The following is a 21,140-nucleotide window of genomic DNA, read 5'->3' as shown; positions in this document are numbered from 1 at the left end:
CCGAACTCGATACATGACCTAGGGAATGAAATATGTTAATTTTTATTATATTGAGTTCGCAGTTTTTCCTGTTCCCGATTCACTCGAAGTCGTATAACTTTTGTTCCTGTTGAACCAGCTTCCTGAAAATCAATAGCGTCCGTTCTTAATGTCCAACGTACCCGTATACCAAATTTCAACACAATCGGACACTTTTAAAAAGAGTTAGAGCGCACACGGACGGACGGACGGACGGACGACAATACAAAACTATAAAGGATCTGAGGATCCTTAATAAACTGTCAATTTAGTACAACACGGCAACACATCTACGATTCAATTTAGAAAAAAAGAATTCCCAAATAATCAATTGATTGTACAGAGTGAGTCAACAATTGCGCGGAGTAACTTAATGCCTTGAAGATAAGATTTTTCGAGAGAGTGCTTTTGTATTATGATATGGGTGAATATTCTCCACATTTTAAAAATATTTGGAATTATACAGGGTGCGCCCACAAAGTAGGAAAAAATGAATAGAAAGGAATTGGTTTAGAAACGAATTTTCTATAAGATACAGTTGGTTTGGAACGTTCATTTTCTAATATTAATGGAAAAATGGAATTTGTTATTTAAGTAAAATTCATCCTATCTTTTTGAAAATCGTATTTGGTCACTTCTTTTGATAACAAAATAATATGACAAACCCGATCTCCGTAGGTATCATAGTCATTGATTAATTAAAAAAAACAAATTAAAATAATGATGCTTTGTCTGAAACTGGACTCCCAGAGCGTTCTCAATTTTTTTACAGATGGTGAAAAACACTTGTGCAACAATTGTCCTGATGATTCTTGCAAATCGACGGACTTTGATGAAACTTTGACATGTCCAATAACCGGTGATCGCAAGCTAGAAAAACTGTTTTATATTTTCTTTGTGCGGAGTGGAACGCGTCCCGAACGTTTCATTGAACGCGTACTTTTGGAAGTAGACTGGTTGTGGCGTTGCGCATTTGCGTTTGTTGTCAGTTTGACTTTTGACCGTATGTTTACGTTTATTTTCAGTTAAAAATTTTAAATTTCAAATCTCTTCATGAAAGTCGTAAAATAATGTCCTTATGTTACTCTTATACGCCGAATTATTTCTCCATTGAGGACATTCTCGTTACGCAGGAACGGATACCGTCCAAATTTTTGGTTAACGTTCCAAAACTTGGTAAGTTTGGCATATTGAAAACAATCTTTTTTGATTTACCTAATCATTCAAGGAAAACTAAATCCGTCTGCGGAAGAAAATGATATTAAACAAGGAACTGCACTCGATTTACCTTTTTGGTTAGCGGATCCCTTGTCATTTGCACGACACCCTCTGATATCAATCGAGCTACCTCGTGTTTACAAAGAAGCCTATCGTGAAATTTTGAAAGCCGATGCGACAGCAGTAGATTTGCATAAGCTCGGTTTATATTTCTATGAGCTAGGTTTATATGTTAAAAGATTAGATCCACGCCGAGAAGTCGAAGCAATCTTGTTACACGTAAGTACAACAAAACGACTGCAACGTTTAAGTCATAAAATATTGCAGACTTTTCGATCACGATTCAAAGAACTAATGGATTTTGCTGATGATGTTGTATGCGATCCGGTCAAACAAAACCGGTTGGATATGTTTGAAAGAACACTCTTCCAGAAGGCTCATTTTAGTAGGATGCAATTGAAATCATGGCTTAACAATTCTGAGATGCGATTAGAAGCCGCTACTATGGTTATTAATCATAAAAAACGTAAAAGAATTGATGTTGACGACTTGTTTTAGATTAGCTACTTCTATTTTTCTGTTATAATTTTTCCATCAAGTAATTACAATTCATTATTTATTGATTTCCATAAATAGTACTAAAAGATCGAAAATCCTTTATTGTAAATATGTATCGCTAATGTTTCATTAAAAAGTATATAATTTTAATTCTGTACCATTATTAAAGGGGTGAGCTGGTTAGTGTAGTGAAGGCATAGTTCCTAAGTTCTAACAAAAAACAAATTTCCCTCCTAACTTAGAAACAAGGAAAATATCCTCATTTCAGAAAAGAAGGTAAACACAATTGGTGAATTTTTAGTTTTCTGCTGTATTTAAGTTCTATTTTGCCATCTCCACTCTTCTCCCCCTTGTACCCTCCACAACTCCTTTGGTCTTTCAGCAAACTATTCCCTCTTAGCACAAAGACCAAGCCCCATTCTTTTCTTCCTCAAAATTGTGTTATACAAAGATCTTCCCTCCCCTATTGTTTCTAGTAGGTACCTGTTCTGTTCTCTTTTTTCACAATTGTCCATGTTTCACATCCATATACAGCAGTCAATAACACTCCATATAAAAACACTTTGCTATTCTTGTCCTTAGATCCATGCCCAACTTATGCTGCACAGTGTAATTCTACTTTCTTGACAAATGCACGTTTTGCTATTCCAATGTGCCTCTTTCCAACTCCTCCATTCATCTGTTACAGCGGTTCCTATAGATATTTTCGAGCTTTCTACTTATTTCTGCATTTCCCCTTTCACATACCTACACTTGCATTTCTTCTACCTCTCGAATTCTCATTACCTTAGTCTTTTTCCTTTTTATTACTAAACCTTTGCACCATATTAATGTTTTTTAATTAATACTTTCAGATCTTCTGTATTTTCTACTAACAGTAATACTGTCATCAGCAAACCAATGGATACAACGCTGGTTCTTCCTCTCCAATATATTTACGCCCGTATCAGCTTTCCAACACTACTGTAATGCGATGTATGTACTCAGCGTAAATATTAAATAATGTCGGTGATAAAGGACACCACGGTGCGTCACGCCGTTTACTAAGTCTGTTCTGTTTCAGCCGACTCTCACTGCTACCTGCTGCGCGGTGTACAATTTGATGAGGTCTTCTATATATCCATTCCAATCTACACTTTTGGTTTTAAAATTATCAATTTTTCCCACAGAACACAATCATCAAATACCTTCACCCGGTCAACGATCACACACAAACTCAAGATTCCTTTCTTTTTCCACATCTTTCACCTTGGTTCTAAAACGCCCTCAGACGGTACGAATCGTTGTACATACAACTTATCCTTTTGGGTAATGAACTAATAGGTTCTCGTTCTAGGTCAAATCCTCTATGACTGGATTGTGTAAAAAATTGTTACTGTTTGTAAAAAAGCAGTAACGAAAATAGACCTTCCTTTCTAGCGTCTTGATGTTATCTTATTGGAGATTTGCCTGGAATAAATCAGGTTAAAGACATAGTTTAACGGAAACAATATTTTAAAACTTTTATTCACATGAATAAAGAAACCTTAATCTTATTATTGCCGCTACCAGCCTATATAAATATATAACAAAATAAAACTGTCTCTTAAAGAAAAATGCATTGTATTGCATTATGAATGGCATGATCCTTGTCAATGACTACATTTTAAAATAAAAAAAGTGTTTCTTTTAACAATACCGTGCCAACTTCGTTTGAAATTGATCGATCTAAAATTGTTTATCCCTATAATATACATAAATACACCAAAGCAATACATAATAGTAAAATCCTGACGATTTTTTAAGTTGAAATAATAAATTTTTAATGTTGAGTGTGTGAAACCACTATACCATTGGGTAAGAAATCTTACATACTGTTTACCACAACTTATGCGTTATGATGGTAAAATTGTAACAATTAACCAATTGAGCAACACCATATAAACTAACTACACCATACAACCATTACTTACTAAACAAAAACAACTAGTAGAAACGAACTAAAGACTGTCCTAAAGAACTACAAACTAAACAACATAAAATATACAATAAGTATAATCAAAATATATATTTCATCTAAAAACAGTCTAACATCCTAAAATAAAACGATTCTTTTTTGGAAACAGTACAATTTGGCTTGGTTGGGGGAGGTCGGATGAATATAGGTAAGTTTTTTTTTCAGTCTCTTGAATAAGGCATATTGTCAAAACAATGATCACAGCCTGTATAAGCACTAGGACTTACTGTAGAGTTAACTGTAATATGAGCAGCTAAAAATTAATTTAAAAAGAATAACAAAACAATAACTGTACAACAATGGTAACTAATATACGTTGAGGTTTTATCCGAGAGTCAATAACTGTTCGATAAAAATGCCCATCACTATTTGGAATTACGTTGCTCACTATCAAATGTCTCATTGGCACCTTTATAAATTTGCACTAAACCATAAATATCGTCAACGCACGCGCACTATATATTAAAATGGATGCTCAGCTTCCAACTTTGGCTCTTGCTTAAATGGCATAGGAAATTTGTCGTCTCCCATGTGACCAAGATCACGGACGATGAGTATATTAGAATTGCCATCACTAATAATGGAAGGAGGGGAAGCTAGGTTTCCATTGGGTAGGAACTGATCCGATGGGCTGTGACATTGCGTTGTACACGGGGGTGTGCTCGGATCATCTGATGAGTCGCTATGATTGCTTTGGTAGCTGTTTGAAGACGGCGGTAGTATCGATTGTTGACCTATTGTATCAATTGTTGCACCTTAAAGGAGACTGATATGAATTTACGTACCAGTTAGCAATGTAATACATGCACTGAATTAGGAGAGAATAAAAGCTAATTATTTTATGTTATTCAGTTATATAAAAACATTGCACATTTTGCCCTCGAGTTTACAATTAAGTCATGTCAGCGAGTTTTTCCTACGTGAAAAAATGACGGCATGTTCATGATGGAAATGTTCGCCAAATGCGCCATTTCGAGCAAGACATCATACGAGTATCAACTTAAATATTTATAATCCATAGCAGTGGTATGATTTGATATTGCAATCTTAATGTGTTGGTCTGCGATGTTACACGTTAAATGGTCAAAGATCAGTCACTTATTCAGAAAATAGCATTGCTCTAGAGATGGCGGATTTTTTTACATGCTGTCTTTAGAAGAACATACGTTTCAAATAAAAAGGTAAAATTTGTTTATAAGTGTTAATAAAAATAATAAATAAATGACAACATTGAGATTAGCTAATTGAACAACTCTGCTGAAAAAACACCAAGTCAGTTAACTACAGTGGGTTATTTGCACACAATTTGAAAATATAGAATTTTGCTTCTACCTGTCAAGTTTTGCGTAGTTGCTTAACTGTGCAAGCAGGTATCTGAAAAAATATGCGCAAGACTGTTTCACATAATAAAGAAAACTTAGTTACAATAACAAAAACAAAAAATACCGCAGGTGCAAAATGGGCGTATTTCCAATAAGTGTGCAATGCCCACCAATTCTAGTATAGTATAGAATAAGGCATTGTTTACAAGCCCTGTACTTACACTCCCTATGCATCTTTTTCCGCACGATGAATGGTGTTAAGTCGGTGCAGAAAGAGGTGCCTAGGGACAGAATGTCATATTAAGTTTACATTTAATCCATTTCATGTAGGTAATAATGTTCACAACAAATCTACTAAAAATGAGTATTTACAAAAGCTACTTTCGCATGCAGAAAAACCGTAATAAAGAGCAAGTACACCAAGAAAGAAGATTACATTCCGTTTTAGGGTGCATTTTCCATGTACCGATTGAAGACAAGCATTGGAATAGTTAACAAAGTAAGCTAAAACAAAACCTATGCAGCAATATAAAAATCCTGTCTACGCTAATGATGAAAATTTAAATTTGTACTAGGAATGTGAGAATATTATTGTATGGACATCTACATATCTGATCAATTAGTGAAGTACCATTTTGAATTTGATTAGTTACAAGTTTTTACAACTATTTACAATAGGGTGGAATGGAATCGAAAACTAGAATGAGTATTTAGAACCCAAATTGTAAGTAAAATTCAGTAAAGCAACGAAATTACTAAGAATGTTATTTCAGCAATAAGGAGAGTTGACTAATATTAAATCAATTACCTCCAAGCAGCATTTCTTGTAAAAGATTGTCGATGTGCGCGACCCCAAACAATTTAGCAAACTGAATTTGTTCGATCATCTGCCAGGTTATTGACTGGAGTGCTGGAAGTGTCAGTAGAAGTTCGCCGAAACGCCCCCTACTATCATATTGCCTATCACTGATGTAGTCTTCAAGGTTAACTTGAATTTGGTAACGCAGTGCTTTAATCCTTTGCGGCTCACTAAGACCTTTCGCATCTGTGAATCAATCCGTAGTTATATGATATAGAAATTGGCATCGAATATATTCTTATATACTTTTATACTTACTAGGATCGAAAAACACTATAGCTTTAAGGCAAGCAAATTCGGTATCATCAACTTGAACTTCTGTCATGGGTTTAACTAATTCGTCCATAATTCGAATTCCAACTCGGGAGATATCCAAATCTGGCGACACTCTGGAGTCTGGTAACAGGATCACTGTGTTCAACACGTGGTACAAATTATTTCATGCTATTACATCTAGATGTGGGATTAATCCAACATGCTTTTTCTTTTAAACAATTTAAACAAAAATTGTTCCTCTACGCATCCTTGTACAATTTTCAACTTCATAACGCATATTAAGCATGTTGCATAATACATTTACGTCCAGACACTTCACAAGTTGCAATTAACTTACACTAATGCACAACTTGTTAGAAAGTGTTTCACCCAAAGAAGGGATTTTCTTCGGATCCACCACCCGACCAAAAAATAAATTAAAAGCAAAAATGAATGTGTTTATCCCATAATGAAGATGAAGTTAAAACATGCGTTGTTGACCATTGCCAAATCATGCAATCAATCATGCACAAAGAATGTGCTTAGTGTGGATGCTGCATAGTCAGGAACAGAAAATTTCATTCCGTTTATGAGAACCCACATATAAATGCGCAAACATGTGTGACAATAACAATACATTAAAAATAGCGATATTAAATTTAGAAACCGACAATTATATGCTAAATAAAAATGGAAAAAAATGGTCTATTTTTATTTAACATAAACCTATTATGCCCAAGCCTATACCTAGTACTGAACTGAACGAAACCGACAAAAACAAAAAAAAACAAATTAACGTAATTAGTCAATAGTGTAATGTCACTTACCTGGACAGTGTTTTGTTATAATACAATTATTTCCCAATAAAAGAATGTCTTTTAAATGCATTGATCGTCTCGCAACACCTAACAGAAGGTGCTCGCCAGCGTGAGCTCTTAAAAGAGCGACCTACAAAAAACAGTTTTATGAAAATAAAATAAAAGAATAGTAGGTAGAATAATTCTTTTGATTTACAATTATCATGAAGTTAAACAAATTTTCGGGCACGAAAAACCTTAACGTACCAAAGTGAATTTTTGGTAACATTTTTTGTTGTTGTTTGGTTTGAGTTAGCTAATTGTGCTTGTTTAACCATTTTTACGTATCAAATTTCGAAGTGAGAGTTTATTCGAATATTACATGTAATAATCCAGTTTTCCCAATTTTTTGGTTTCATTTTTTTTGCATTTTTTTACGAAATAAGTAAATATTTTTTGTAATCGTTGAGGTGTCAGATTTCCTTTAGACGGTCCTTTGATCTTTACTTTTAAGGTATTAAAATTCATTTTTTGGCAATTTTTGTTAGTCAGTCATATTTTTTTTGATAAAAATAAAAATTACATTTTTAGTTGATTTCCATGGGTTATATTAAATGTTGGTAATCTAATGATACGATTCAAGGAAAAAGATTTCTACCAATTACCAACCTCCTCTCCGACTCCTAATCGAGATCGGTGGTGAAAGTGGGGTCAAATTTTATTTTTTGGGGGATAAATTCAATCATTTGCATTTAGCGGTTGTAAAGAAATTCTCAGAGGTACATCAAAGGAGGTGCGAATGTGACCATTTGGATCGCAACTTGACCTACTTCTTAAGACCACCACCAAGGAAGGGGGGCCGAACATCTTGTTTAGCTACTTGGCAATGTCAAAACCAGTACCCTACAACTGGTCTAGTGCGCTTTTTTGCCTACTACAATTTCTTCCATCCTCATTTTCTAAGAAGGGGGGATGTGGTGTGGAGTACGTAATATATTTGCAAGCCACAATTATGGTAGCGTTTGTCTCCTTGCGTTTAGAACTATTCTTTTCATCTCCGCCTGCACACTGACACAGATCCTTCCCAGAAACGGTATATTTCACAAAATTTCAATCAAAATCGATTAAAAAAAATTATGGCAATGATCTCTAGATTTACATTTGTAAAAGGTAGAAGAAATAAACAAATTTTTTTTGTCAACACTTGATAAATAATTTGTTATTGGATAAGATTGATGCCCTGTTTAAAAAAAGACCTTTACGGGACGAGTTGACAAACTAGTTTACTTCCCTTTGGAAGGTGGATCTACTTCACGTCTAGACCGTACACGTCCCAAATAATTGCATCTTTCATTATCACGAGAACAGGTTATATTTTTTGCATGTTTACAAAACTTAATATCCGTAATATCCTAATTAATTTTTAATTAGTATTTGTCAACAAGTGACGTGACGTCAGAGACAAGAAGAACAGGAAAAATTACGTATATTCGGCACCGCGCATGAATAAATGATAGGGGTATGTTAGATCAAAACTACAAACCTGATCGTCTAATTGAAGCTCTGTGAACGCAGGGATGTATTTGGCCCATTCAACTAATATTAAAAGCTGTTGCTTCATTGATTCGCATACATCATTGATACTGGCTAGCTGTTTGTTGGATAAATCGTAATCATTTAACGGCGACCCCATCTGCTAAGAATAATCGGCCGTTAAGTGGAACGATTACTTCAAACTTCTCTTACCTCCAATGAAGCTCCCACTTGTCGGGATAGCATTTCTGCATTTAATAAAGAACTGACTGAAAGGCCATTTCCTTGTCCATTATCTTCGTAACTGGGTCGTCTACAGCTTATCCTATCCCTTTCATTTTGTACGGCTGCAATTAACCAATGAATTGGGGCTCTCGAGTTGGAGGGAATTTAACTTACCTTCCTTTTTCATTCCAGCTTTAAAGCACTTCCTCAATCGGCAATATCGGCATTGATTTCTTTTGTCCTTGTCCACCACACAATTTCTGCTGAACCTAAAAAATTACATTTTAATTTTGATTGTCAAACATCGTGTTTTAGCAAAAATTCACTTGATTATTATTACTAGTACATTTAATACGAAACCGCATGTTAAATGCTAATACGATTTAAATAGCAATTGTATTAATTCAGTTCCAAGAATATAAAAATTTTGATCCGTTCCAAACAATGATACATACCTTTTTACTGAACCATTATGTGCTAATATATTAATTATGAAAATTAAGCTATAATTATGTACAGAGGTAAAAAATATTTTTATGTGCAAAGCTGTATTTAAAACATTTCTATAAAAAGCTTGATAGGAAAATTATTCAACTAAGTTGCCTGTTTATGTGGGTAATCAATTTGCAGTAACAATGTATTATAGTATGACCTTGGTTGTAATACCAAAATTGTCAAAATAAAAACTCAAAGATGGTGAATAACAATTACCATCTTGGAGTTATGTCGCCAAGGTTAAACAATACAGTACTTGCTTAATAACAAGTGTAATAATATGACATAACTTGACTTTTTCCTTATCATCGACGCATGCATCATTTACATAATCATTTATGGTCGTCATTGGCCGGTTAAAGACATGTCAACTTGTAAATTAAAGAGAAAAACTGGATATAATTATAGAAAATTATACTCGCTTAGACACTTACGTTTTCTCAATATTACTTATCCTTGACTTAATTAGCATTAATTTTAATTATTTTTGTTGACTTCGCCAATGTTTTTTTTGAAAATGTGTAATCTATGCAATTAAGATTCATTTTCACAAATTAACATAAGCTAGCCAAGTAAATGCTGGACAGTTCCAAATTGGTGGTGATGAAAATACCTAATGTCATTTACACATTTTTATTCTTGATAGAAACTCTTATTCTTACGGAAAGGGTATGTCGCTAAGTCGCTTGTTGAAAAATGCACACCATGTACCTATTACAGTGTAACACAAGTGTGCAAATAAGGTCTGACGCGGAACTAAAATGCTGGATGAAAAGTCAGTAAAGGATTTGAGCTTAAATTATTGTCACAGGCATGGTTGCATGAATAGTTCTTGAGTATGAACGGCATCCAATAGCCCGTATCCGGACGAAAAATGACGAAGTGGAATTCTAGTACAATTCAGTGGTTTCGAGCGAAGCAAAGATTAGGGAATTACTAGTGACTAGTGTAACAAGCAAAACAGTGATAACGTTTTCATTCGAGAAACGATCTATCTGGCACTCGATGTACTGTTCAATCAGTAGTGTTGTAGAGCTAAACTTTTTGCTTCCTATCTAAGAATCTTAGGTTTTCTTCTTAGGAAATTTCCTTCCTGACAACCGGATTGTAATATTCTTAGAATCATCTTGAAATCTCCATTGGAAATCTTGAAATCATATTGGAAGGAATCGAGTCGGTGTTCGTTCTACTGAAGCTTCTTTTTTTAGCGCATTTTTCAATAAAGTTGAGTGCCCTATTATTTTCTCCGTCCGTCCGTCCGCCTCTCTGACATCCGACCCACAGTGTTCAATATATTTAGTTCGCTCTTTTTGAATTCGTTAGATTAGCTCTGGCACTTGAACCACAGATGCTTCTAGTAAACGCAAACATATCGAATATTGGAAAAAGGCAGATGTGCGGAATGCCAACTTTCTTATTTATGGAAACATTTCTTTAAAATTTTAACCATAGATGCTTCTAGTAAAGAAAAACATAAAGTGCAACTATACAGGGTGGTGCCTAACGCAAGGCAGCATAGGGATTTCAATGGTAATTTCTTTATAGTCAATTACTAGCTCCCCTAATTATTTTAGAGCAAAAGTCTAAATACGTTTTTTTTTAGAGAAAAAATACTGCATCTGTTCTTACTTTTAGTTATATAATTTTCCATTTTTCAAAACCATAGAAATCGACAAAATAAAAAATTATATTTTTATAAATCAGTGATGCTTTGGAATCTTTCAACAAACTAAAAGCGCATCGATAGTTGTTTGACGTCGAACGATTTTCATATTTAATTCTGTTTCAACTAACCGACGCAATAAAAGGCATCTTAGGGTAATGTTTTTTTAGAGAATGTATACTGCATCTGCATCAGATACTATTTGTTTATCATTTTCCGGAATCAGAGTACCTACATAATAGAAGAAAAAAAACTGATTTGAAGAAGATTTGTTCCTAAACTTATATTCGGATTTTCCGCTACTGCAGCCAAAACGTTGAATGTATTGTCGTTTTCCTGATGGTTGACGGACATTATTCCGCTTGCAGTTCTTTAACTAATTTATAAACAAGTATAAATTTAATATACGTCAAAGGCAAATAATGAAACATGATCGCTGTTTTTTTTAGGTAATTCCAAGGCATATTTGATTTATTGTAAAATGAACCTTTTCATCTTGTCGATTCCTACGGTTTTGAAAAACGGAAAATTATAACTAAAAGTATGAACAGATGCAGTATTTTTTTCTCTAAAAAACGTATTTAGACTTTTGCTCTAAAATAATTAAGGGAGCTAGTAATTGACTATAAAGAAATTACCATTGAAATCCCTATGCTATGTCGCGTTAGGCACCACCCGGTATACAGTGCGTTCAAGATAATATCTTTTATTTTGCGAGATACGAAAAATTTATCAAACATTGATATATGTGGTATGACGATCTATCTGATCCCATATTCAAACCTCCGGTTTATAGCCTTTTGGGAAGTTCTGATAAGTGCATGGAAAATGCGCTAAAGTTACTCACCGTGGGTGGAAAACCTTTTTATTTGTTTGTTTTTTGTGTTGTGTTATCGTATTTTAAGATCAATTTTGATTTTATACATTAGGTTGCTTCTCTATCTGTATTTTATTTTTAACTATTTAATTTATCTCAATTTATTCAATTTCAATTATTCAATACCTACAATCTGAAACCTTACCAACCGTCAAATTAAAAAATGATAGGTATAGCTTACTCGTGATATTCACTAACAGTATCACGTAGTGTGTAACAACCCAATGCAATTGCAATAAATCTTTAACATTTTCTGAAACGACAACACTTGGCACAAAAGTATTCAAGAGATTTAAAAAGTACATAGTGTGATTATACAACTAACTACTGTACACAGCACTAAGAAAGCAAAAGATCAGGCATCCCCACTATATTCATATTCTACTAATTGCACAATTAGTGCGCCACGGAGCCAGTTGGATGCTCCCGCAGTCAACTGATCATAACCCGTTGTACCCGTCTTACGTGCCGGTTCAAATACAATTCAAAATTAAGTACTTAGGCATATGAGAACTCCGAGGTTAACTCACAGTACTTTCAAATATTTAAAATGTGCACATTGCGATTTTGCAACACATCAACACCATGTCCTGACACGTTTTAAAGCACCAGGAATCCGAATCAAACAAAATCTCGATAATGTCGGTCTGTCTGTCTATCCGCTTTGTCTTTGGACAACGCGCATACGCAGCTGTGCGAGTAATATCTGTGATAGCCACGGCAAGTTTTTTAAATCTGTTCCTCTACAACATAACACCTGAACTAACAAATTACACGTTTTCGGGACCAGATTTTTGGATTATTAGTAATCTTAAGATTTCTTATTTTACTTGTCGACCGCCTGAGTGCGGGGTATTATGTCCAAACAAGCTTTGTAAGTCATCGTGCAGGGATTTTGTTTCATATGTTTCGGAATGTTTGTCACTATGAATCAACTAATTTTGTGTTTGTGTGACCCAGATACTCTCTTCATGTCAGATTTTCTATTCGTGTCCAAGATTTATTTCAAGTGCGAATATTTGTGTAACAAATCCTTCGGAATTTTCGGAAGTTGATCGAGACCACCCTGTCTCTCAAAATGAGAAGTTTTAAGATTTTTCTTTACAGCAGATGCCGGATGTGTACGAGGAGTTTATAAAATTTTAATTTTTTTAAATTTGTTTTGGGCTAGCTGGACAGGTGTTTTGTGGATGGTGTAGTGGACCGCATGCCATTGCACACAGTAACATATAATAATAGGAGGGACCAGGTGCATTCGGACGTGGTGCACTAAAATTAATCCGAAATAAGTAAAGTAAACAACGGGCGGGAGAAGTTCGAATGCACCTGAACTATTTTTTTCTTTTTATACTTTTAAGGATTAGGATTCCCTATTAGTGAAACATTTGTTTGTAAGTAAGTTAAATACAGGGAGCGAGAGGGAGGGGAAGCTAAATTCAAGTAGGCTCCGTCACCCCATACCAAATTTTAAATTCCTAGTTGCACCAAAAGCCCCCTAGGCCGTTTCAATGTTTCAAAAATAACTGCAAAATTTAATCGTAATCGGTCCATCCATTCTCTTTTAAATCGATGGACATGAAGCCATCGGGCGATCTGAAGATTGGGAGAAAGAATAACCGTCTCAATGTACTCGGGTCTGTCCATTTTCGGCAGTGCGGCATTCGAGTGGTTTTCTCTCCCAGACTTGAGTGACAGCGAATTCATTTCATTTTACGATCACGCGAAGTAAAAATAGAAGTCATATTCGCAAAAAATTAAAAACATTGTATGTACAGTGGATACTAGATGCTTCGAGCGCATCGCAGTTTATGAACTCTTATCTCTAGTCAAGACGCAGGTTAACATCAGGAAAGCTGCAGCCGTATAAATTCAGCAAAGAAACTTCGACCTAGGGAAATCCCGAATCAACACAAATTCTATGGGGATCGATCAAACTTTAGGAAAAGGCTAATTCTTTAATTACCTTGGTATATTGTAAAAATGTTATTTATTATACTTTAAGGTTAGGAGTATCATAATAATTTCAATCTGTTGAGAATTCGTTTATTTTGTTTCCTTGGATTAAGTAAAAAAAGGACCCCGTAAGATATTTCGGCTACGTGTACATTTCAAATATTGTCAATACCTACTGATGTGGGGGGGGGGGGGATCAGATGCCAAGGAGTATCTAAATTTGATGGCAGAGATTGGTGGATGGTGGATCTATTATACCATGGTATGATCCGAGGTTTAAGTTTAAAGTTATATATTTCCACAAAATTTTAAAGTAATCAGTTTAAATATTGTAACTACCATTACATAGTGATTTAAACAAGCTCTAAAATTGTATCCTTGCGGTATCAACAGCCTCTAAATAGCCCACACAAATGTTGCATTGAATATTGATTTACAATAGTAGATCATCCAAGATGCAAACCGCGACTTTAAAATTATTTGGTTCAACTCATAGGTTAGATCGGTTTATTATGTGTTGCAAGCACTGGGAATGTCTGTCTGTCCGTCACCAGTAACTGCGACCTCCAATATAGTTGAGCTGGAGATAAATGTCAAGGTCAAAATTTAAAGGAAAGGGAGAAAATGTCATGTTGCACCCGGCCTAGCGATTTGTTATTTGGGCAGAACATTACCCGTTTGTAACATTGATGGTGATTTGTAGGACCTTGAATGTACGTTAATGGGATGATAAGGAAAAGAGTGCGCCTACATGCTAATTAACGTACCTAGGCTTCAACTTTCTATACCAATTTGATATTTGTTGGTTCACATAGGTAACAATATTTTAATCTTTCTACAACAGCATTGATTATATACAGTATACAATCAATGGCAACAGTCTAATAAATTTAATTTCAATTGTATGAATGTATATAGCATTGTACTAATTCAGCTCTGCAATAATTAGTTAAGTAGGTAGTCAAGTACAGAGCATAATTCTATACCTAAATTAGTGGTGGTTGATGGGCATTCCCAAGATTTTTGATTAAATAGACATTGTATTATACCACAAATAAGTAAATAAAACAAGGTGAGAAATTCGCTTTAGATTATTTTAATCAATGAAAATATTCAAGTACACAAGCTATCGTATTTTTCCAGCGAACATCGCGAAAAACCTTGGGATACATCCATACTTGAGTATTACAATGCAATTTCCTGCTATATTTATTGTTTCTATAATTCATTCGTGCGGAGGCATATAGGTTATGAATGATTATTAATTTTAAAAAAATATTAACCTTACCTGCACGTGTATAAATGATTTTTTCTGACCGATCTTCTGAAGAAACCCTTACATCCGTCACAAGAAGCTGCCCCATAATGTTTGCCGGTAGCGCGATCCCCACAAATGGCACAATGTTGGCTCATTGCAGCCGCACTAGGTACCCCCGTGTTGTTTATGGAGGCCGCTAGCGTGCTGCTACTGGTCATTGTCATCTCCGAATCTGCAAATAAACAAATTTAATTACTTCTTACGTAATATTTCGGAGGCATTACGAACATTGTAATTGCCAAGGCCTGTCGGCGAACGCTGTCTTAAAAGGTAATGCATGTTAATATGTAGTACCTTAGATAACGTTAAGGACAATTGTAAATCCGCTATTTGCGTTAATTGAGCATCAAGGATGAAATAAAAGTATATTTAAATAAGTCTATCTCTACAATTACGGAGTGATTACGGAAAATTATGTAAGAGAGGATGATTGTTCTGAAGTTTGCGACTAGTTATACACTAAATCTCCAGCGAAAAAATTAGCAAGGAATATCCGGCGCTTTTGATAAAGATTTACTTTGAAAACGAGGAAACCTACAGCCGGCTGGTATCCTATGACCAAAATCTATAATTCAGTCAGCTTTCAATATATTCAATCATTATAAATGTGATAGATAGGTAGTGGTACAAACAAATAGCCATTTCATTTGATAGATAAATCTCATGTTGCACTAGACCAATTTTTATGATCCATTGTCCAATTAAACAAATTGCACCACTTCAATAAGATAAATACTGAGTCACTATAGAACCGAACGCATTCGCATTTATAAGGAAATCACCCGCTAGCTCAACAAGTAATCACGTGCAGTACGGGCCAATCTTTGTTTGCCTTCTTCTATTGTTTTAATTTCAAAAACTTCTTAAAAGAACAAGTACCGCGCTTACCGCCTGTAACCGGAATGATAACTAAAGCTTGTCGCTTCTTTATCAATGCAATACAACGACCTGGTTATATGTAAACAGAAACACGGTTGCCTAATTCTGTTTAGTATTCGAACATCTCTAATTAACAGTTAATTAATTACGTATTTAATATTCCCCGAACTGATATTTTCCCCTTTCTCGTTTGTAAAGGGTGATCGTACGTGGCAATATTTCGACCTTGGATGGCATCTTCAGGGTCGACTGACATTAAAAGTTCGTACTGTGGCGAATGCTGTTACTAGAACTGTCATTTCCAGTTTCATTTCCGAATATTGAAGATTGCGCATCATTGACTGAAAGCAACGAGAGTCTCAAATAATTCTGCACAGAAAAATTGTGTGCCTCCAAGGCTCATAATTCATTACATCCTTGGCAAGGATTTTAAAGCATCTCTGTTATCGGTATTCACTTCCGCCTATAGGGAATTGACTTGTCAACAAAACGTGTCGTGTAGGCCTTCCACTTTTCATTTGTGAGTACCTCTTTCGATGCTCACTCCCCGAAATATTCGCATTTAAAGTTTTAATCCTACGCGCATGGCTTTTAAATGCCCTTTTCCAAAACTCTGCTCTCGAAACATCCACATTTAAAGTTTTGGTGGGATTGATAGCCAACCAACATTGCAGGAACGGCCGAATAAGACGACATTTGCATTGCAAGGCTAGGTTGGAAGAGACAGCAGTGAACAAAATTGGAAAGAATCGCTTATGAATGCAAACGGATCACGAAAGGACAATACAAAACTCGTTAATTCATATATTTATACCTGTGTATTTACCTTGCTAGTCTCGTTGTTTGTACTACGTGAGACATAGCCGATGTTGATAATTTGATAATGCAAAAGTGCGGAATAGTAGTGTAGCTGTAAAAATATTGATTCTTACATCAAAATGTGTTAATTAATTTAATAATTTTACTAGTTTGACCATGTTTTTTATGTTTTCATATTTTAAAAAAAGTTTCATTCTTTAACACAAAAAATAGTGCTATGCAATATACATAAAAAGTTCTTTATATTACTATAGGTATCCAAAAAAGTGTACTCTTAAAGAATATGTACCTAACAAAAAATAGCATTAAAAAAAATATGCCCCGTTCATCATGCATTAGTACGCCACTGACCACCAATTTAAAGTAGGTACTTAAAGTACATAGATTGGTAGCAAACTTTTTATAATTTTGGATACCATAAAAGTTGCTTTAAAAAAAGTTGTTTTGAAGATATATTCCCCGTTCCAGACAAACTGTTCACTCTGTATGAAAAATACGCGAATGAGGTTAAAAATATGGGCTGTGCATACTCCGACTAATTCCATAATACAAAAAACCACACATTCCATAAGAGAAAGCAAGCCAAAACGCCAATTTGAAGAAAAAGTTCTTTTTCGAACCATGTCTCCCATTTTCAAAAAATCACACTTCATAACTGTGCAATCCTCGGTGCAATCATTCTTGCGACAAAAACTGGGTTCATCAATTAAGCGACGGTGACTATTTCAATAAATGATACGGAACAAACATTCCCTTAGAACAATAAATTATTTGTTCAAATGGAACTACTAGTTAAAAATTTGGTTGGAAATAGTGTAATGTCAGAAGCGCTGTGCTTTAAGACTGAAGTTGATACAGAACACTCGAAATTGTAGTGCGAAATAGTGAACTTTTAAGGCGAATGATCTGGGATTACGGTGCTGACTGTGCCTTAGCGTATGAAGGCTTGGGGCGCCAGAGAGTCGCAGGAAGTGACGCGACGGATTTTATTTATTTTGCAGTAGTCATTGTCAAGTTAGCTATAGGGGATGGGAACTGCCGATTCTGTGGGAAATTTGCCGTCGTATCGGCCCAAGCGTTTGGCAGTTATCGTGTTCACGGGCAGAGGGACACCATCGACTCCGCTCTGAAGCTTCCATCGATTTCTCCCGCTCTTCATGCGTTTAGTCCTTTAGTGTAGTGTTTTTATCGCATATTCCAACTCATGTTGGAAGGCGCTATTATGGCCATTTTATCCGTCCGTTCGGGGCCTTACAATTCGTTCTTTTTGTGCTTTGGTAGCTTACAGCTCTAGCACCCCAACCAATAAAAATCTTGACGATTAATTGGCGCATGCGCAGACGACGCAATATATACTTTCTTATTTATAGCTATTTTTTTTAATTTTCACCGCAGATGCTTCTAGTAAAGAAGAAGAATATTGTAAAAATCAGTGTGTGCATGCGCAAATTCTTTATTACTTAAAGATTTAAAGTTAATCTGACCAAGTTATTTTGTAAAATCTTACTTTTATGGTCTTACCTATGCGGTAAATATGCCATAAACTTGTGAAAACGCAATAAGAGCATTATGTGCTTTTAATACTAAAGAATTGTCCGCCAATAAAATAAAATAAAGCTGCCGAAGGCTTCCTGGATTTAAAAAAAATCACTGTTCTTGTATAGGACCTATGGTAAATAAGTCTTAAATCAGTAAGGTCGGGGACGGTTTATGTACACAATTGGAATTCCTGCTATTTGAATGGATTTTCTTGAGAAAAATAAAAAAACAGTACAAATAAATACAAAAAAAACTTCGAGACCAAATGAGAGCCTCTCAGAGACGAGACGAATTGAGACTAAAGACGAGACGAGGCTTAGACATATCAAATGAACCACCCTGTATATTGACCTCACCAGTTAGAGGGGTTAACGCAACCCATTGCTTAATGGAAGGGGTTGTCAAGCACAAAATCACGTGTGAGCATACTACTTTAAAGTTACTTCACCATACACCACCAACATTTTATAGGATCAAACTTATCGCTACATGGCTGATTTTTTGTGTAAAGTATGCTGGTACATAGTGAAGTAGAAAAAGTCATGTGTGCCAGCGAGATCCCGTGGCTTAAGGTTGGGAGGGGTAGTCAAATATGTCAAATTTTAGTAAAACTTCCGATCTTCTGACTTTATTTACCTCTGGCGCCTTTATTTTGAATCCAATGAATGAAACTTTTTGTACAGCTTATCAAGGTACATCTTTTTTGTATTTAACATTTTTCGTTATGGAGCTTATTTTTCGAGAAAAGTGCAAATTAAAAAAAATAAATAAATAGTTTAACTGTTCAATTTAGAATTTCTCAAAAACTAAAAAACTCACAAAAAACTGTAATAGACTTTTTGGGGAGTTTTGTACGCTACATTTGCCAGTGTGTGCAAAACTGATTACAAAATTTCTTTTGTTATGACTGTATGCATGTGGTTCGTTTCTTGTGAACACGATAACTCAAAAACGCCTGAACCGATTTATATGAAATTTGGAGTGTATTGCATAGGGAATCACAGGCCTATTTTGGTTTCGATCCGTTACCATCTTCAGGGTAAAAGCGTTGAGTGAAGAATTAGTTAATTACTCAATGGTAAAAAGTAATGACTCGGTAACGGTAGAGCACGAGGACTCCGTGCGCCCCGTTTGGTGGAGTCCCGCCTTTAGACTATAAGTAGGTACTACGAGTGACGATTTGAGAAACGGTTTTTTTCCAAATAGACCTCGTCAATAAATGAACTTGAAGACATGAAGGATTCCGCTTTTGATCATGTTACATTAAATTAGAAGATTATATGACAGTCAAAACAACGAAGCGATATTGTTTGTAAAGCTAATGTTAATTAAAACGTAAAAATAGAACAATTCAAATTGGTATACATTGGCATCCGCCAAGACGCAAGTTAGATTAATTTGAAATCTAAAATTATAAATCTCCCTATAGCGAGATACGACGACAAGTAGGCGTCTTTAATAATCTTCAGTTAAATATCTTTCATGCGTAAAGATAAATTGGAGCATTATAAGCCAGTTATCGCTGGATTTATTGAGATATGAACTAAATTGAACGTAAATGTCTGGGAAGGATATGTCCATGTTAATGTGTTTGTATCGTGCACGAATAGAAACTACAATAATTGTTTGCCCGTATAAGCGCTAGGGATATTACGAAATCATATTACGACTTGAGGCAGGACATGGTTGGACTTATGGTCATTCCAAAGGTTGGGCTATTCGTCAACAATACAAAAATTGCACCATTCACTTACGTGTAAAGGTTACGTTCGTTCGCGTGTTTTTGTTTATTTGTACTATGGCGTGGCGCTTAGAGCCAGACAAACCTGAGACCGGGGACGATTATGGTGCTACGTCACTTGGTGGGCAAATTTCACTTTTCATAAACTTTTTACATAAGCGTGAGTGCCCGTTATCTAATTACGATGCTTAATTTCGAAAGTGGGTTCATATGGTGTATTTATAGTTTTATCGCTGTTCTCATTTTTTGCACGTCTCATGGAGTTCTTTGAATGGTTCGCGCGACTTATTGCACGAAAAAGAGTGCGTTCAAGATACTTTAACTAAAATTAGGTCACGATTACTATACTAGAACAATCAAACTGAGCACGATTGGATGGTCGATTTTTCAAAGCAAACATTGTGGATTTGTCCATCAAACGACGAGCAAATTGACTACAAAATTTGCACCCAATCAGTTATTAAAGAACTGAAACTTCTGAAAGTTCTCAAAAATCTTGAAAACCAACTCGTACGTAACTTGGCCGATAATTCTAGCAGTACATCGCCAAGAAATCTGAAGGAGGACACTACAAGAACTAACAACACCGCCACGATCTATATTTGTTACTGTGAAACATTCATAAGCGAGATTATAGGTTTTTAACATTGATAATTTAAATTTTAAAATTCGCCCAGGATTTTTTCGGCTTTAAAGTGGAGTTTTTTGCTATTTTTGATCTTTACCTATGATATACGCAACACATACGCAGCAAAACTTAAATACCTATGTAGATATTACATCCTACCCAACAAAAATTCAAAATGTATTGCAAACAAGGCGCAATTTTCAATCACATTTTTGTCAAACTCCCGTTCAGGAAAAGAGCAATAAATAGTAAAGTAATCTTTCTATCCTGGAAATTCAAGTGTCTACTCAGAGGTCTACTCGTAATTACCCGCAATTTCAACAAAATATATCTTATAAACTGTCATCTGCCAGCAAAATTCATGACTCTTTTTAGCGCATTTATGCAAATTTATTTGTAAAAATGTAGCTTTTAATATCACTTTGGCTGGCTCGCTGGATGGCAGTA

The 21,140-nt window shown here is 35.2% G+C and overlaps 2 protein-coding genes across 7 annotated transcripts in view; one reads left to right on the top strand and one right to left on the bottom strand.

Annotated features, from left to right (window-relative positions):
- The first annotated feature begins 982 nt into the window (after positions 1-982).
- LOC116159542 (DNA replication complex GINS protein PSF3) lies at positions 983-1,869 on the top strand. Its single transcript, XM_031472544.1, has 3 exons — positions 983-1,194; positions 1,247-1,515; positions 1,564-1,869. Exons 1-3 carry the CDS (start codon positions 1,089-1,091, stop codon positions 1,792-1,794), a joined length of 606 nt encoding a protein of 201 aa, XP_031328404.1. The 5' UTR covers positions 983-1,088; the 3' UTR covers positions 1,795-1,869.
- A 2,084-nt stretch (positions 1,870-3,953) lies between these two features.
- Positions 3,954-21,140, bottom strand: part of LOC116159541 (transcription factor HNF-4 homolog) — a 35,092-nt gene continuing 17,905 nt past the window's right edge. The window contains exons 2-10 of one of the 6 annotated variants that reach the window (XM_031472538.1): positions 15,058-15,259; positions 8,956-9,050; positions 8,770-8,903; positions 8,567-8,719; positions 7,054-7,174; positions 6,230-6,382; positions 5,921-6,157; positions 5,334-5,393; positions 3,954-4,545 (exon numbers count right to left, since the gene is read on the bottom strand). In XM_031472538.1, coding sequence (XP_031328398.1) covers positions 4,253-4,545; positions 5,334-5,393; positions 5,921-6,157; positions 6,230-6,382; positions 7,054-7,174; positions 8,567-8,719; positions 8,770-8,903; positions 8,956-9,050; positions 15,058-15,259 — 1,448 coding nt within the window. In that variant the 3' untranslated portion in view covers positions 3,954-4,252. Of the gene's footprint in view, positions 4,557-5,333; positions 5,394-5,920; positions 6,158-6,229; positions 6,383-7,053; positions 7,175-8,566; positions 8,720-8,769; positions 8,904-8,955; positions 9,051-15,057; positions 15,260-21,140 lie in introns of all 6 variants that reach the window. The other 5 variants (XM_031472540.1, XM_031472539.1, XM_031472541.1 and 2 more) reach the window with 5 other exon arrangements.

The sequence above is a fragment of the Photinus pyralis genome, unplaced genomic scaffold (genome assembly GCF_008802855.1).
Source record: "Photinus pyralis isolate 1611_PpyrPB1 unplaced genomic scaffold, Ppyr1.3 Ppyr1.4_LG1, whole genome shotgun sequence".
NCBI classification, from domain to species: domain Eukaryota; kingdom Metazoa; phylum Arthropoda; class Insecta; order Coleoptera; family Lampyridae; genus Photinus; species Photinus pyralis.
The sequence above is the reverse complement of the archived record's forward strand: the minus strand, read 5'-3'. Positions and strand labels throughout refer to the sequence as shown.

Bases quoted from the DNA above. Each gene is read 5' to 3' on its own strand.
- LOC116159542 (XM_031472544.1), top strand. From the start codon at position 1,089: ATGTCCTTATGTTACTCTTATACGCCGAATTATTTCTCCATTGAGGAC. The intron at 1,195-1,246 runs GTAAGTTTGGCA...TAATCATTCAAG, and splicing joins GGTTAACGTTCCAAAACTTG to GAAAACTAAATCCGTCTGCG. The intron at 1,516-1,563 runs GTAAGTACAACA...AAAATATTGCAG, and splicing joins TCGAAGCAATCTTGTTACAC to ACTTTTCGATCACGATTCAA.